This window comes from Helicoverpa zea, chromosome 8, assembly GCF_022581195.2.
Source record: "Helicoverpa zea isolate HzStark_Cry1AcR chromosome 8, ilHelZeax1.1, whole genome shotgun sequence".
Taxonomy (NCBI): Eukaryota; Metazoa; Arthropoda; class Insecta; order Lepidoptera; family Noctuidae; genus Helicoverpa; species Helicoverpa zea.
In genome coordinates this window covers 6,927,392-6,946,207 of record NC_061459.1, presented here as the reverse complement: position 1 = coordinate 6,946,207, position 18,816 = coordinate 6,927,392, and the positions used below count along the sequence as shown (strand labels likewise).

General features: G+C 38.3%; 1 protein-coding gene across 1 annotated transcript; it reads right to left on the bottom strand.

Annotated features, from left to right (window-relative positions):
• Positions 1-19: 19 nt before the first annotated feature.
• On the bottom strand, positions 20-7,635 carry LOC124632623 (DNA repair protein complementing XP-C cells homolog). Its single transcript, XM_047167517.1, has 10 exons — positions 7,151-7,635; positions 6,041-6,156; positions 4,504-4,786; positions 2,580-4,343; positions 2,140-2,420; positions 1,778-2,019; positions 1,419-1,644; positions 1,131-1,299; positions 825-979; positions 20-747 (listed from the first exon to the last, which is right to left on the bottom strand). Exons 1-10 carry the CDS (start codon positions 7,518-7,520, stop codon positions 556-558), a joined length of 3,798 nt encoding a protein of 1,265 aa, XP_047023473.1. The 5' UTR covers positions 7,521-7,635; the 3' UTR covers positions 20-555.
• Between the last annotated feature and the right edge of the window lie 11,181 nt (positions 7,636-18,816).

Here is an 18,816-nt window from a genome sequence, read left to right as displayed (position 1 = left end):
AAAAATAAAACATACAACATAAAAAAAGATCAATTTAATTGTTCGAAGTTTCAAGATATAAACACACATTGTATTAAAAATCTTAAATTATTACGTTAGTCTAAAATTAATTTATAGCTATAATAAAGACAGTTAAAGGTACACAATAGACGGCGATTTTCATTAGACTTGATAATTAACTTAGGCTGCTAGACTTATCACAATGTGTAATTCTTTTTTAATCGGTATCACTTCAATATTTTGTGATGCTTAGTAAAATGAGGTAGAGGGGGACAATTAATTTTAAAATTAATAATTATACTAAATAATATAACAACGTAAAAATAAAAACAAAATGCAATTAGAACTTATTAAATTAAATTTAACAATCTTATTCTCAGGTAAAATAATAATAACGAACATTATCTATCATGCACAACATGATACACAAACCTCATTTCCAATGTAACAAGTAATTACATTACAGGCAGTTAACATTGGGCATTTTCTTATGTTATGAACTATCATGCATTTAGTTGTAATTTTAAAATTAATAAAAGAGTGTAATTAATTTTATCATGATTTTTTCTTCACAACCAATCTTGGTCCTTTAGATTTTTTTGTAGTTTCTGACGTGCTAGGGTCCTCAAACCCGTATTTATTCTTTAGACGTTCACGAATCAACAAGCCCTTAATCAACCTCTTCCAGTTACCATAAACCCTTGTTTCGATTTTTTCTAATTCTTTACGTTCTTGTTCTTCTTGATCCTAAACAAGACAGGTTAGGTCACTTTAGTATATTACTTCAAAAGGTGAATAAAAAAAAAATAAAAAAAAAATCTTACCTTTACCCACGCCTCAGTAATGATTTCCTCAAATTCTTCGCAAACCACGAATCCGTCGTATACAGGGTGGGACCATCCACCGTTGAAATCGAACCCGGTCATCGCGGGCGCACAATCTATGTTCAGTTTCTTGGCTACTCTGTTCAAGCCCGGCACTGTAGAGTGAAAATAAAGATGGTATTGAATTTAATTTGTCTGAAGTTTTATGATTAAAAAAATCCCATCGATTTTACTGTAGGTACATGCCTACTTTATAACTGTGATTAATGAAAAGAAAATAAGCAATTATTAAAGTCCACTACTTACACTTTATATGAACAGTCTTCTTAGGCAGCATGCATTCTTTGAACAGTTCAACATTGCCGTAAGCATTGCGAGGTACTATGCCGTTTTCTGCAGTTGGTGGTTCGTAATCTTGTACTTGCCAAGGTCCAAATATTTCCAGAGGTTTATCAGTTATCAGTTTATTTGAAAGCTGGAAAATATATTACAGAATAATTAACATTATAAATATTAAAAAATAAAATAACTATTACATTTTAATGGAAAATTTGATGGGCAAGACGTAAAATGTGCTAATGGTGAGGAACTTACCCTATCCCATTTAGGGCGTGCTTTAACGATTTTATAAGGTTTTTCTCCCAGTTTCACAACTTTAGCTTCCTTAAGCCATATGTCTCTGGAGTGAAGTGTGTATACGCACTCTCGCGCATACACTGGTTCGTTGCGAACAAACCCGAGCACAGCAGCGTCAGGCGGGTACAGAGCTTCGAACTTAAGCAAATGCCGCTTTAACACGTACAACGGATGGTTTTTATATCTGAAATTAATAAAGTAAATTATTATTACGACACTAGGTTATTTCAATTTCTAGTAATAGAATCTTGTTCTTTTTCTATGGATGTTTTATGTAAAATGCGGTACAAATTTATTGAGTAGTTTTTGTTACTTACTCAGCAATACTCTTGGGCAACGGCGCTTCTAACTGCATTCTATCCAGGTATTCATCCTCTTCCTTATCCCTCGCAGTCTTTGGTCCAAGCCAGGGCGTGATGGCCTTGTTCCACCAAGGAGTTTCAGCGCGAACCTTACGAGTAACTGTGTTCCAATGAGGTACGTATCTACGTGTCAAATCCTTTAAGTAGTTGTTGTTGTCCCAGCCAACTATGTAGCACACAGGATGTGTGGCATGACTCTGTGGAAAATAAATTATATGTGCTGTATACATCTAGCCAGATGATTGACTACTGAGTTTCTAGCAGTGAATTGAGGTTAATAAGCTCGTCCTCTTTGAAGTATCACTTTTTATACTTACATAAAGGTCACCAGAAGAGTGAACTTTCCCTTTGATAACATCAACAGAGATCCACTGTTCAAGTTCTTCAACAAATATTTCGCACCACACGTCAGTTCGGTTCTTCTTGGTATCTTCGCTGGAAACTGATGATAGGACTCGTCGGTCTATGCGGCGACTTGTGCTCGGCTTGGGGCTAATTTTGGTGGGCTTGAAATCATCATCACTCTCAGAGTTACGTCGTTTAGGATCCTCAATTGGTAAATAATCACTGTCTTCATCAGATTCTTTCTTGATTTTTCCTGAAGATAATTTATGATTTTCGTCATTATACGTCAAACTCACAAGATTGGTGGGTTAAAAGCAGTAACATATAAAATAAGCTATTAAGTATATGAACGAATATTCTATGTCTAGCAGTGAACTAACATAACCTGATGATGATGAATATGATAACATACCTTTAACCAATCCTTTCTTTGATTCCAATTTTGCATCTTTGACCCGGCCTTTGATGATATTTACCAAATCCTTAGTAACATCATCTTTTCCTTTCGCAGGTTTTGCAAGATCCCTATGGCTGACCCTTTGGCTATCTTCTTCTTTAATTTCTTTTTTTATTTGTCTTGAAGTTCTTTTAGGAGTACATTCTTTTGACATTTGTCCTTCAAAATATTTGCTTTTTTCCATTGCTGCACTAGGAGCGCTCTTTGTTCGGCCTTTAGCTGCAACTTTACCCTTACTTTTATCATCAACTTTACTAACAGTTTTGGAAGCATCAGGATTAGTGGTTTGTGAACGTTTTCTTGATAAACGACTAGTTTTAGCTGCCGGTTTTGTCTCTTCAAAGTATTTACTTGCCACATCTTCTGCATTCTCATTAGTTACTGATATTTTAGGAACAATAATGTCATTATCAGTGTTAGCATTCGTAGTTTTATTATTTCTTTGCACCCTACTTCTGGTGTTAGTTGATTTCTTTTCAGGACTTTTTTCTTTGTTTTCCAATGAACTGTCAATATTTTCAGCTTTTATTTTTTGTCCACGTGTTAAGCTTTTGACAGGTGTTTTAACTTTTGTATTATCTTTCTCAACGATTGCTTCTCCAGTATTCTTTATTGCCTGTTTTTTAACAGGTGTTTTAACTTTTGTTTCGTCTTTATTTTCCACTAAAGCTGTTTTATTTTTTCCTTTCTGAGGCTTGCTTTCAATAGGTGGTTTATCAACAGCATTAACTTTCTCTACAATAGCTTCTTTAGTATTTTTTCCTTTCAGTGATAATTTTTTTGAAGTAACTTTTTCTTCAACTTTTTTTGTATCCTGTTTTGAAGGTGCAACGCGACCTGCTCGAGTTTTAGCTACTTTTGCTGGTGATACATCTTCATTGTCAGACTTTTCTGTATTCGAGTTAGATGCTTTTGCTCGTTTATTATCTCTAGCTTTTCTAGCATTCACGGTATCATCACTACCGTCAACTTGCATTATATTTTCATCATCACTATAAAGAAAGCTGTCGTCATTTCCATCTACTTGAGCAATTTTTTGTTTTTTGGCTTTGGGCTTTGATGGACCAGCTTCTAGCTTATCTTTTTCATCTTTCTTATTCTCGTTTTTTACGGATGGGGACTTGGGCTGCTCAGCGTTATTGGGCTTATCAGCCTTTTCTTTTTTTGGCTTTGTAGCAAGAGAACAAAGTTCAGAACTCGGTGGTTTTAGGGGCAGTACAACAAAGTTAAACATAACACGACATTGTAGTCCCAATGCTCGTAACATGATAACAAATATGAAAACTAAATATTTTTTTGCAGATACAACTCTACTTTTTATTTGTTCTAATAATAAAGTTTTAAGAGGTGGGGCTTTTGGTTTGAATTTATCTTCATGTTTGTCTTGTTTTAGTGTTAGTTTGTCTTTGTACCAAGTTGTGATTTGTTCAACATATTTCATGTCTACTCTCTCTCCAGGATAGCAATCTTTCGATGGGACTAGAGTTAATACTGCTGCCATGAGCTCCTGGTCATTCAAAACACCGCTCACATAATTTCCGTGGCCTAACCAACATAAAACATGTACCTTATGCATGTAAACTTGATATTCTTTTTTAACGCGATTTATTTTCCTTTTCATCATCATTTCAACGTCCATTTTTTTTCTTGCTTTCCTGCTCGCAGCATCAGGGAACTCGACAAAAAGTTGTATGCCTTGTTGAGGTATTTCTTTTGATTCTGAAATAAATGAAATAGCAATGTTGTAGTTCAATTATATTTATATGTAGACTTGCCATAATTTTATTAATATACAAAATTTGTTCCAACATTTTTATATAATTATTTGAAACTACATAATTGAGATAAAATTGTCAAAGACATACATTAAAATATTTACCTTTCACTTCTTCCCAATCCTCTATTTCAGATTCGCTGTCATCTTTACGTTTTCTAACCTTGGGTTTCTTTGTTACAATTTTTTCTTCAGGTTCTTCAGGTAAAACTTCTTCTCCCATTGCAAGAAGGTCCTTCACGTCTGATTCCTTTTCCGAGTTTAGCTTTAAGGTATACTTCTGAAGTGAAGCTTTAGTCTCTTCAATTTTTGCCTTGTGCTTTTCAAGCTCCAAAAAAGCTTTCTGTGCAATTTCTTCACTGTTTTCTTGGATGTTATTTGACCATACCTGTTCATGACCCCATGATTTAAGTAAGCGTAAAATAATTACGAAAATTCGGGTTTTCGGTATTTAGTCATCAGGTATATTTTACTGATAGCCTTCAAATTATTGTAGTGAAATTTATTTTAAAGAACAGTAAAGATGACATGACTAATTATTAAATAATTAATTTATAACTTTTTTCAAAATTTTATATTTTGTGTGATGAACAAAAAGGGTTCAGAAAGAATTAAAATATCAACATGACTGGTTTCGATCTAGTAAAATAATTATGAAAAGTGTACACACTAAAACACTAGTGTGTGCTATTTTCACTGATAAGTCTAAAGCCTTTGATTATGTTGATCATGACACACTACTAAACAAACTTGTATGGCATATGGGGTTCCACAAGGCAACATCCTGGGACCACTGTTATTTCTACTCTACATAAACGATTTGCAGATTCAGATTCCCAATCCCATGATACTATTTGCTGATGGAAGCACAACATTAGTAAAATGTCAAAAAAGAATACGAAATAGTTGTAAATAATGCTCTCAAAACTATTATTAACTTGTTCAACAGCAATAATTTATTAATAAATATAAAATAATATACCATAGTTATGCACTTTTACCAAAGAAAAAAATCACAATGAGGAAATTGTAGAAGAAACACATGTAACCAAATTTTTAGGAATCCTTATCCTTAACTGACATTGAAGCCACAAGCAGCAGAGGTTTGTAAAATTTTAGGAACCTCAGCTTACTTCGTAATCTGTCAAAAAAAATAAATATTGAAACTCTAATAGTGGCTTATCATGGTTTAGGTTGGTATAATTTGGCGCAATGAGGGATTTTTTAAACTCTTTTCCTAGCTGATGCCTAGATAGCGCTGATCTTGGTACGTTACTGGAAGGAACGGAGCGTCATATCTCATCAACGTCATCTTATTTTGAGGTCGAATATCGACGAAACGTACTTGCCATCAACAATAAAAAAAAATAGGAAACAGGGAATAAAAATTGAATAAAAGGAGAAAAGTCAGTCAGATTTTTATCTGAATGTCCCAAAAGATTTTGAAAACAATTTATCCAGAAATCTGACTTTCTTCTTAAACCAAGCCTGCCAAACGGTAGAATACACCTGGACCACTATTCTTGTAACAACATACATTCTAATTAAAAATATCCTATACTATTCTATTATTGTATAATATATTTCTGTCAACAATCATCTCATTCAATAATAGAAACAGAAGCATTTTTTGTATACTCACATATTGACACTGCATACCATCATTGTCATTGCTTGAATCTTGGCTAACTTCAGCGGATGGTTCGGAGGTACTAGTGGTTCTATTAGAAGCATTAGGAGATTCATTGTCACTGGAATCTGAAGCAGGAAAAAAATTGATTAAATTTTTTTATGTTATTAAGATAAGGTCCTGAGTCAAGGTCGGCTATCGCTGAAAACCAGTGCTGGGACTCAGCCGGAGGGGTTGTTTGATGATTTTTGATGTCGTTAAAAAAAACCCCTCTGTTATGATAATATGTATTTTCTTTATTCAAATTCCTAATATCACATTTTGCACAGGCTGCCAATTTTTTTGACTATGAAAATATGCATTTTTTAAAATTTTGTACCATATTGAATATTTCTATTGAAAATAATAGAATAAACATTTATTATCTCCAGTATTACAGCTTTAGTATGAGCCACATAGTACAATGTGAGGTGTCACTGCAAACCGTACATTCTTGGATTATTTACTTGACCAGTAGTATGACTTTAATGATTTTAAGTGTTAATAAAGGTTAACAGCTTAAACCTGTGGCTCCTGTTTACAATAAAAAGGGCATATTTACATATGTTTATACAGTTACCTAAACCACTCCCATTTAAAGGCTACAAGAGTTACAGAATATCATATATGTATAATAATATTATTACTCTTCATTGCACAATTAATTCATCTATGAAACACAAAAATTAAATAAAAGAAAAATAATCATAAACACAGAAAGAATAGAAAAATGGACATTAAGTACCTATCACCCCTAAGACGACCCACTGACCTATGTCAGTTTCAGGGAACAAAAAGGACAGATAAAAATGGCACACTTTATTATAGTTTTTTATAACATAATTAAGACAAGGGATTGTAATTATCTAACACAACCCGAAGGTCCTATGGGATCCCTATTGTTGACATATCGCAATAAAGTTCCACTTCTAACTCATAACCCAGTGACCTTGTGAAGCATTTTTGGCTATTGCACAATGTTTATGTGAGCCAAGACAGGTCCAAACTTGTTGATAACCTGATTTGAACAAAATTGTACATAGCGCCAAAAGTCCATGAATAAAAAAACATAAATGAACTTACCACTTTCTGACAAATTAAGAATTGGTAGCAATTTCTCTGCATCTTTCAGATCTTTTACACAAAAATGTGAAGAGGGAATGTCGGCGTCTTCTTCCTTGCCGGCGTTCGTCGTTCGACGTTCTTGTTTTTTTATTTGTCTCAATAAGCTTTTCGTAAACTTGGGTTTCACAACAATGATCTTAGTTTTTTTAGATTTAGATTTTTTGTTCTTTTTATCGAACTCGTCGTCTTCAGCATCTTCGTCGGAGCTAGATTCACCGTCTGCAGAAATCTTCGCGTCTGATCCCGAATCACTGAAATCACCACCCTCAGCTTCGCTTTCTTCATCTTTGTATACTGTTTTAATCACTTTCTTTCTTGTAGTCGGCATTTCGGTTTCACTTTAATTTATCCTTGAAACATTCCAATGGATCCTATTTAAAAACTGCGTTATTTTATTTTGAAGGTAAGCAAGCGGTACAAAAAATAATCCATGTGTATCTGACAGTGACAACTGACATGATCTTTGACACTGACACTGACAGTGCCAGTGACACTAGCACTGTATTACTATATTTAAAAAAAATATTCGCGCGCTTTCCTGTTTATATAGTTTATGTTAGAATATTACAGATGTCGGTATAAGTGTCGAGTTCAGTGAGTTATAGTTCGGCCATTCAGAGAATGCGTTCCTGACACGTCGCGATTGAACTGACGACGTAACTTTGCAATGGCGTTGCAGTTACGATAAAAATATTTTTGCTGGTTGTTTACCGTTTTAACAATTGAGGAGCATTAAAACAACATTATTATATCAATAATCAATGAATGTAGTTACGTCGTCAGTTCAATCGCGACGTGTCAGGAACGCATTCTCTGAATGGCCGAACTATAAATAAGAATTAATTCGGGATTTCAGAAGTTGTGGTTCGATGGCTGAAGAAATCAGCGGATTGATTTTATTCATGATGATGTTTATTGTTCATATTGCGATTCAAAAGCTTTTGAACATGGGCGGTTTTATTTAACTTTACCAAAATTAATAATTATCTTCAGGCGTAGGTTCAAGTACATACCTATTCAATATAGTTATTACAAATAAAAATCTACATATTTACAAAAATAATTTACAAAATTATCTTCAATACGATTTGGCGTTATGAAAAAAGGTCATCGGAATTTTGCATTCTCCACAACCTATTGCAGATAGGTATTTTTATTTACTCAAATTTTATTTTCTGTTTTCAGTTTCTAAGGACAGTTGGTCGTATAACGCATTTAAAAAGTTATAATCAAGATCGGAGGGAGGTGATGAAAATTGTTGTGATTGCACGCTGCTGGCTGTTCTACAGTTTATCTGTTAACTGCAGCCGTTTTCTGGTTATGCTGGCCTGTTAGTAACATATAAGTTCATAACTACAATATGGGTACCACCTAATCTAGCTAGTCTTATTATATTACTTCGTTACAATATGTTTTAAAACCACAAAATATAAAGTGAATCTTACCGAATTCAAACTTACGAAATGAATTCACCGCTAGATACCAAACCTATTTAAATAATAATATCCAATAGCGTCAAAGCAGACCGCTCCTTTTTCTTCGATTTCGATTTGCTAAAAGGTTTTATAATTTACCATAATGGAAAGGTTGTGTTTGTTTATAGAATGGTAAATGGTCTGAATCAATCCTGTTAAGTGCTTTTCAACAGAGCTTTATTGCCTGTATAGCGACGTCGAATGGATCAGTCCTCGACGCGGCTCATCTCCTAATACTTTACTGAAATAAAGGTTTAGCTTCATCACTTGTGGAGTTTGAAAAGTCGTGGTGGCCTAATGGGTAAAGAACCAACCTCTCAAGTATGAGTGTGCGGGTTCGATTCCAGGTCAGGCAATTCCCAATGTAAACTTTTTTTAAGTTTGTACCTACCTATGTACTTTCTAAGCACGTACCTATATATTGGACACCAATGACTGAGCTTCGGAGGGCATGTTTAACTTTAGGTCGCTTCTGTCATTTAAAATCCTTGGCGGTCGTAACGGGTAGTCAGAAGCCAGTAAGTCTGAAACCAGTCTTACCAAGGGCTATTTGGTTGCCCGGGTAACTAACTGGGGCCCGATTCTCCTAAGTTAATAATGTCAAAATCGAATATAAATCGAATCGCAATATGATCGCAATAGCAGTTTTAACCATATCAAATCAAAATCAAATCAAAAGCATTTATTCGCGTTCATGACGCATATCGAACACAAACAGTAGCATACATAATCATAAAAAAAAAAAAAACACAAAAATAAAATAAAAACATCAATAAAAAGAAAACACAAGAATAATAAGAATATGCGTCACAAGCACGCGAAATGGCCCTCGCTCAGCATTATGCATATATCGGGCATTCTGCTACTGATAAAAGACCAATCGTATTCGATTGACATTTGATTGGTGTGCGATTGGTCTGCTATTTTGGTGATTTTAGTCTATACGGTAGTTTGTTGTACAATCATTTTGCAATCGTAAATGATTTGCAGACAAAATGATTCATTATTCATCATCATCATCATCTCAGCCATAGGACGTCCACTGCTGAACATAGGCCTCCCCCTTTGATCTCCACAGATACCTGTTGGAAGCGACCTGCATCCAGCGTCTTCCGGCGACCTTTATAAGGTCGTCTGTCCACCTCGTTGGTGGACGTCCTACGCTGCGCTTGCTAGTCCGTGGTCTCCACTCCAGCACTTTTCGGCCCCATCTGCCATCTGCTCTGCGAGCAATATGGCCTGCCCATTGCCACTTCAACTTGCTAATCCGGTGGGCTATATCGGTCACTTTGGTTCGTCTACGGATCTCCTCGTTTCGGATTCGATCACGTAGAGAAACACCGAGCATAGCCCTCTCCATAGCTCGTTGAGCGACTTTGAGCTTTGAGATGAGGCCGATAGTGAGAGACCACGTTTCGGTGCCGTAAGTCATCACTGGTAACACACATTGGTTGAAGACTTTCGTCTTGAGGCACTGAGGTATGTCGGACGAAAAGACATTGCGTAGTTTCCCGAACGCTGCCCAGCCGAGTTGGATTCGGCGGTTGACCTCTTTCTCGAAGTTGGACCTACCTAATTGGACTACTTGTCCTAGGTAGATATATGAGTCAACAACTTCGAGTACCGAGCTTCCAACAGAGACTGGGGTGGGCTGAACATGGACATTTGACATAATTTTCGTCTTGTCCATGTTCATTTTCAGGCCCACCCGTTGTGAAACTCGGTCGAGGCCCTCGAGCATCATACTGAGTTCCTCCATCGACTTTGCCATGACTACGATGTCGTCGGCAAACCGAAGGTGAGTGATGTATTCGCCGTTGATGTTGATGCCAAGTCCTTGCCATTCCAGGAGCTTGAAGGCGTCTTCCATTGCGGCAGTAAACAGTTTCGGGGAGATTACGTCCCCCTGTCTTACGCCTCTTCTCAATGGAATCGGCTTCGTGCTATGCTCCTGTACTCGGACCGACATGGTGGCGTTATTATACAAACACTTCAACACCTCGATGTACCGATAGTCAATATGGCATCGTTGGAGTGACTCAAGTACCGCCCATGTTTCCACCGAATCGAAGGCTTTCTCATAGTCCACAAACGCTAAGCATAATGGCAAGTTATACTCCTCGGTCTTCTGTATAACTTGCCGCAGCGTATGGATGTGGTCTATGGTACTAAAGCCTCTTCGGAAACCGGCTTGTTCGGGAGGCTGGAAGTCATCAAGCCTGTGCTCGAGACGGTTCGTGATAACCCTTGAAAACAGCTTATAAACATGGCTTAGAAGTGTGATGGGTCTGTAGTTCTTCAATAGGCTGTTGTCACCTTTTTTGAAGAACAACACCACCACACCCCTGCTCCATGCTTCAGGCGTTTTGCCCTCGGACAGGACGCAGTTAAAGAGCTTCTGGAGGACTTTAAGTGCCGGTGTTCCACCCGCTCTCAGAAGCTCTGATGTGATTCCGTCCTCACCCGGCGCCTTGTTGTTCTTAAGCTGCTTCAGGGCCATCCTAATCTCGTACAGACTGATGTCCGGGATATCTTCGGTATAATGTCGGGACAGCTTGGCTCTTGGATCTCCTGCCAAGCTGTCAACGGACTTTGCGACCGAAGTGTATAACTGTCCATAGAACCTCTCGATCTCGCCTAAAACCTCTGCCTTGGTCGACGCTATGCTGCCATCCTCCCGTTTCAGCTTAGTCATCTGGCTTTGCCCAATAGACTTGTCCTTTGCGAACACTTTGGAGCCTTGGTTTCGCTGTATGGTCTCTTTAACATGATTCGTATTAAAGAGACGCAGATCGTGTGGCAAGGATTTGGATATTCGTCTATTGAGCTGCCTATATGACTTCGCATCATGGGAAGACTGCAACTGTAGCAAGCGTCGTTCAGCCATGAGGTTTAAGGTTTGCTCGGTTAGTTTTTGAGGCCTATTTTTACGGCAGGGTCTAAAAAACTTAGACCCTACCGTGCGGACAGTTTCCACTAGTCCGTCGTTGATCTCGTCCACTGACACTAAGTTCTCAAGGCAAGCAAAGCGATTAGAGAGCTCGAGTTGAAAGCTTTCCGGGTTTTGAATATGGGACCGAGTCGGTCGGAGCGTAGACTTCATCAGACTGGACCTTTCAAGTTTAACATTGATATTCAGTGAGGCTCTTACGATTCGGTGATCGCTTCCGGTTTTTACCCTGTTGATCACAGAGACATCACTGAATATCCGTCTCTTGTCGGTCATGAAGAAGTCTATCTCGTTTCTCGTGAAACCATCGGGACTCAACCAGGTCCATTTCCTGTGAGGCGGCTTCTGGAAGAAAGAGTTCATCATGAAGAGTTCCTCTTTCTCCAGAAAGTCAGCCAGCCTCTGTCCCCTATGGTTCCGTTGCCCATATCCAAATTGCCCCACTCTCAACTCATCACCGCTTTTCTTGCCCAACCTAGCGTTAAAATCCCCCATAACAACAGTGAAGTGGGTTTTGGAACTATGTATGGCCCTACTTACGTCCTCATACATAGTCTCCACCTCATCATCGGAGTGTGACGAGGTCGGTGCGTATACCTGAATGACCTTCAGCGAATATCTTTCGGATATTCTGAGTATTAGGTATATCACCCTGTTCGACACACTGTCGATGGTTGTTATGTTGCTTACGAGGGACTTGTGAACGAGAAACCCGACACCACCTTGGGACTTTTGGTCGCCCTCCCGGTAGTAGAGCAAGTTACCAGACTTCAGGGTTACGGTGTCCTCTCCCTCTCTACGGACTTCGCATAACCCCATAATGTCCCAATGTAACTTGCTCAACTCCTCTTCCAGCTCGCAGATCTTTTCGTCAGTCCTCAATGTGCGTATGTTGTGTGTTACCAGGGCCAGTCGTCGTGGGGGTGGGTAGCCGGATCTCTTCCGGAGATTCTTAGCACCCCCTGCTCCGCCGTTACCTTGACCGCTACCCGCGCCAGGGATAGCGGAGCTGCCGGGGACTGGGGGCCTGGTTTCTGTGCTTCTCATTGGGGGGTAATTGCCTTTAATCGCCACGCTTGGCAGGCGGGTTGGCGATCGCAGTGAGGGTATGCAGTACGCGGAGGACGCTGCTGCCCGACCTCCGGTTTGTCCCTTAGTCGCCTCTTACAACACCCACGGGATGATTTGGGGGGAGCGCAATTCTAAGCCGGCGTCCCACGGCAAACATTCATTATTTCATTCATTCATTATTGAATGACAGAAAAGGATAAAACGTTTCAATCGTAATCGAGTCGGGATTGGATCGCAGTCGAACGTGAATCGTACGTTGCTTAAGTAAAATTAGGAGAATCGGACCCCTGGGTTGAAGAGGTCAGATAGGCAGTCCACTCGTACTCAGCTGGATACGGTTAGACTGGGAGCCGACCCCAACGTAGTTGGGAAAAGGCTTGGGAGATGATGATAACTTGTACATCATCATATATAGGTAAGGAACTGTAATGAGCCTGGCAGGCATAAGTAGTTTTTTCATCAAAAATATTGATGTACCAAGACGTGGAAAGAATGCAATTAAGAAACCTGAGTTTGCTGCGCAATGTTTTCTCATTATAAATATTATAAACTCCCATATCATCAAGTGGTATTCGATATAATACATACGTATCTAAAGCTAAAGACGTAACAATGGAAGTCAGCATATTCAACTCAGCTCTTGAGTAAATCGCATTTCCAACGTAGCAGTACTCGCCATAAAGCATAAACTAACATAAATAACTTCAATTGTTTGCTGCCTTATTGTTAACTTTAATTACATTTTGAATTAATTTTGTAATTAAAACGGAAGCTAGGAGCGCGCCGCGTGAAGTTTAAGTGGCTGGAAACGGATCGACCCCGGGTGGAGACGGGGTGCGCGGGGGCAGCGGGCTTTTAGATGCAATCTCTGAGTGGATTAATTAATTCTGAGGTGCCGGTTATCTCCTGTTATCATTTAATAAAGTTACGTAAGGATATAGAAATTTCGCTTTACGGCAAAGAGTGATTCCTGCTTCCAGCTCGACCCGTTTCAATCCTGCAAATCCTATTATGACTTATCTTTTTGTGTTCACTGCACAATGCAGATGTTTAATGCCCGAATTTCAAGAATAAAGGCTCGTTTACTGTTTAATATTTTCTGATTAGGTAGATACTAACGTTACTGAACACGATGGTGTCAGATGCTTTCCTTAGGATTGCGATTGTGTCGCACACAATTAAACTTTTATTTTGCACAGGAGAATAATTACCTAATAAAAGCCACAAAAAGCATATCGGAAAATAAGCAAAGCGCGCTGATAGTATAGTGGTTCAGAGATTGTTAGTGCGGTATGCAACGTGTATGTAAGATAAGTACATATGTGGACATATTATTATCATTTACGTAAAGTCTATACGGCACAGGACTAATTCAATAGCTACAGGTAGGAATTTTTGCCCTTAAAACATTTTGTTCCACTCCTAAAATAGGTTAACATCTATTTAATTGAATACGTGATCGGGAAATGTTTGTCTTAAGCATGATATTTGTCCTGCAACAACTCGCTCGTTACATATAGCGTATTATGTACATTGAATTTTTACGAAACAACCTATACAGCGTTAGGTACTTATAAAAGTCTCTAATTAAAAATCTAATCAAATCAAAAATAAAATTTTAACTAACTTAACTTTTAACACTTTAACTTAGTTAAGACATGCTTAAGCTACGTTTATAGGTAAGTAAGAATTTTCTTAAACAGCCCTTAAGTATTACTTATTATTTAATTCACGTAATAAGTATAATCATAAGTAAGGCTGTTAGTGATTAGGTACAATTCAAAATGACACCCACATTCAAAATTGCTGATGGTGCCAGAAAGTGCACCATGGAGCGGAATCTTCATAAAGGGTGTCGAACAAACAACATTATGTACATCGATATGTCGTTAAATGTTTCATGAGGTGCCTGGGCATCACCTGGTGTGACGAAAATAACAAATTCAGAACGCTTTTCAAAACAACACTCAGCCTGCGCTACATTATGCATGAAGCACTCCATTTGCTGATCCGCTCAGGAGTCCCGCTCGCGGCTCGTTAAGCGCTTACATTAGCTACAAACACTTATTGATTTTGAGAGATTGATATAATTTGTAAGAAATGTACGCTACGTCTTTTAAAGGAGTTACACCGTGCTGTATATTTTGCCATGTATGGATGAAACACGAGAACCTTGCGATTCGCCTTCATGTGTTATGCCGTTATATTTAGTGCTTTTGATTTTAGAGCGTGTCGTGATAAACAGCCAGCAGATGTTTCTAAATGGTTGCTTATAAAATAACCAAGATGATGTTACATCTCCAAACATACTCATTCATTGAGCAATCAGCCATAAAAACCCAAAAAGCTTGTCACTTAGGTACGATACATTTGTAAATTAATATTCGTGCGATATGTAAAACGCTGTCCATTAGCTTTGTTCCTGAAAACCTGCCCAAGTAAATGTCCATCGAGGGCTTGCAATCGTGGGGGTTTGGGGCAGCAGGGAGGAGTTAGAAATGCAATATTAATGCAGTGCCGAGTGGCGGCCAGAGTGCATTTACTTAATGGATCGTAGGCAAAATGTTTACACTGTCGTCGAACACGAAAAAAACAAGTGGGCCGAAGTCGGATAGAGAGAAGCTCTTTGGCAGGATTATTGCAAGCAACGGGGACGAGCTGAGTCGCATAAATAAAAAAGTTGCTTACTTCATCTATCTACTTAGTAAAAAAAACTTATACGACATCTCCACTACAGACGTAGGAAAGTGTGGGATACATTACCGGAGTGGAAAAGTTAAAAAGCTTAAATGTATCTCCGGCGCGGCTAAAAGTGTCTGACAAAAGTTCGACTTCCATTTTAAAAAGCTCCATTACAAAACATCGAGATTCGCTTCCGCCACGCCCGCCGCCGCGAGCGCGAACTGATGGCGGCTTGAGGAACGGAATTAAACTCGAAAACTTTTCAATTTATTTTATATGAAATCGAGCATAGCCGCGTATTCGTGACCTGAAGAAAGCAACTTGGTGTCGTTCGATTTGTGGCTTTTAAAAGAAAGAGAGGGTTAATGTTGGATGTTTGTGGGGCAATGCGAGTCTGAGGGTAGGAGATTTAACCCGAAGCAACCCGCGTAAGCGTGGCGATACTGCGGTTTGTCCGCCGGTCAATTGCAACCACGGCTCTACGGTCTCAGCCCTGTGCGACACTAAACTTGAATTCGTTACGTGTGTTGTGTCCGTATACTATGACTAAACATGATTGATATTTTACCTCATAGACTAAATCGAGATTGAATATTGTGGCCATAAAATCAAGGTATACCGGATAGTCTTCAGTTTTTAGATTACAATAAATATTTGGTAAATTAACAGTAAATTACAGCTGCATGCATTCTTGTAGGTTTTTTTTAATTATAATAATTTGTCGCCATACATAACATATTAGCCACAATGTAAATGTTAGATCGGTCAGGCTGATCTGTTAAAACAAACGATCACTAATCGGAATCGTAACGTTACCGCCATAACGTCGCCTCAGGACAATATTAGGTGATGCGGGCGATACGGTTACGATCCGTTTCCGATTCGAAAACGGTGCTATGATTTTTATTTAATTCAAATAAGTAAGAGGTGTTAAAATATTCTTTATTTAATTTTTATCTGTATTTATCCTCATAAGAAATAACAGAGAAACGATTTTAACATTAAGTAAAAATATTTTTCCATAAAGCAAACTGTATTCAATCTGTGATTATGTCAATAAGAATAATTCAAACCATTTAAATATAAATAAAGTTTCGTTCACATTTATTTTATTCTGTAAGTATCAAGATTGTTTGTACAGTACAAAACATCCATACGAGCACCTCCACACAGAGCAAAGTAAGTTGAATTTGAGAAGAGTTGTAAGGCTTTGGCTCCGAGATAGTGCTTTTAGGCCCTAACCCCGGGGGTGATGCAGTGGGTCCGTGGAGCTTCTTAAAATGTTTTCACTTATGTATATATGGGAATACATTACCCCTGCCTCCGGGTTACTTGAGGCGCGCACACTTACTTTTAACACAAAATTGAAGTGACGTAAAGCCTTCACTCTGCTCTCATGTGTATCTTCACTTAAATTACATTTTATTGGAAAGCATCCCACTCGTAGTGGTAAAAAAATCAAAATTTGGAATATATATTCTCAATCGTAAGTAATGTTGAAAGCTTGGACTAGAATTAGGAGAATGAATTGCGCATTGTGAAGACGTTGGGCAAACATTTCACTATCAGATGTACAGATTCCAACGAAGATGGCTCAATGAGTGGTTATGACGACTGCATCCATCGTTTTGCGCTCATAGTTACTAATAATCACTTAGCTTAATTGCGGCCGTTAATTACCACCGATCTCGACGGTTCAAATTACGTACTCTAAAACGCATTAGCGGCTGACAGCTGGAGATTATCCGTCTAAGCGGCGTCGGACCGGCAGTCGGCCGCCCGCCCCGCGCCACCACTCGCGGGACCGTTCCACTAATGAAATTTAATGAGGCTTAATTGTTGACGACTTAATGCAGGAACTGTAAAGATAAGTGCTTACTTACGGCCCTCGCTAAGTGTCTGAAACAAAACGACTACGTTTTGTGCCTAAGTAACATCTTAATTTTGTAGGTGTTGGCAGGTAAGCAGCAACTCATCCGGGTCCATTATGGACTGCGATAGCAAATAAACAATTTGAAGATTTGGTACATTGTGTTGCGTTTACCCAATTTCCGTCAGGACATGAAAGTCTGTTCTCATTTATTTGTAAGTAGCGTGAGGTTGTAGGCCCTCGTGCGGGAACACAATCAAGAGGTTCAAGTTCGTCGTGACGTGTGGCATGTGATTACAGATCACAATGGTGTACACTGAGTTTCTTGTTAACTGATTAGAGGCAGCCGAGTGGTGTCATCTCAGAACGTTCCAATTACTAGAGCGGGGAGGGGTGCGCAGGGGGAGATTGCCGGGGTGTGAATGATCCATTTCGAAAACTAATTTAGAGTTAGCAACTAAACAAAGAGCACTCCTCGCAGATAATAATTAACGCTTGCGGTAAAGTTCCACTTAGTCTGTATTGGTTAAACCTCACTATACCATTGGCAACGTTAATTAAATGTTTTTCCGGCCCTTTTAATTTGTTCAAATAAGATTGAACGTTGAGCTGATAAGGCAAGTATTAAAAGTCAAAGAGTTTTTCCTTATCTTCACTAATTGTTTGTGTGAAACGTTTATTAAATGTTTTACTGATATCAGTCAAAATTCACGAGTTTGTTTTGTTGTAAATTAACACGGATCTACATAAGCGGACGATGTTAGCTTAACTACCAGAAACTTTGACCCACCTATACGTAAACATTAAGTATTGTATACAGTGGTACCTACTTAATTACTGCATTTTATTACTTTAATTAGGTGGAATGCTCTTTATTTTGCGACTTGAGAAAAAATGCAAATCATTTTTTTTAAATAGGACTAAATTAGAAAAACGTAGTAGCTATTAACAATATTTTTGCATTTATTTCCTCGTTACGTGATAGTAATTATGTTTTATTTTTAAACAGTGATAATATTGGTCTATAGGTCATCTTAACCACCAGCGATGATACAATGATGTAATTTGAAAACATAATTAAAGTTGAATGAAAGTCCGAAGTGTCCTCCCCGAGCGGGACAGATGAACGTTTTATGTTTAAGTGAATGTCTCTGTCGTGTGACTGTTTGTGCTGCCACCCGACCGTTGTCCAGATAAAAGCTTCTCCATAGCACGAAAAAGCACTCACTCCAAATATTGATTTGTTACTTCGCCGCTCCTAAAATGGGAGAGATATGTCTTGGCTTTCATGTTCGTTCCTATATTTAAAACAAGTAGAAGTTATTGTCTCTTAGGAAATAACTGTAACTTAGATCCAACTTGACCTACTTATATTTCCATATTTTGCTAGATCCGAGAATATCCTTAGAAACAGCACAGTTAACAAACAACTAATAAATATGGAATTAATTTATCCAAAACTAAAAGATTACCGGTACATGGAGTGTAATATTCTAATTTATTTTGTAGAACGTTAATTTGATCATTATGAAAATGTCGGTAAGTAGCGCGCAGGGCCGGACCGGGCGCCGCCGCC

Excerpts from the sequence above, each read along its gene's own strand:
- LOC124632623 (XM_047167517.1), bottom strand. The coding sequence starts at position 7,520 with ATGCCGACTACAAGAAAGAAAGTGATTAAAACAGTATACAAAGATGAA. Across the intron at positions 2,020-2,139 it reads ACTCTTCTGGTGACCTTTAT|AGTCATGCCACACATCCTGT; the intron begins GTAAGTATAAAA and ends TATTTTCCACAG. Across the intron at positions 980-1,130 it reads GAAGACTGTTCATATAAAGT|TGCCGGGCTTGAACAGAGTA; the intron begins GTAAGTAGTGGA and ends TTCACTCTACAG.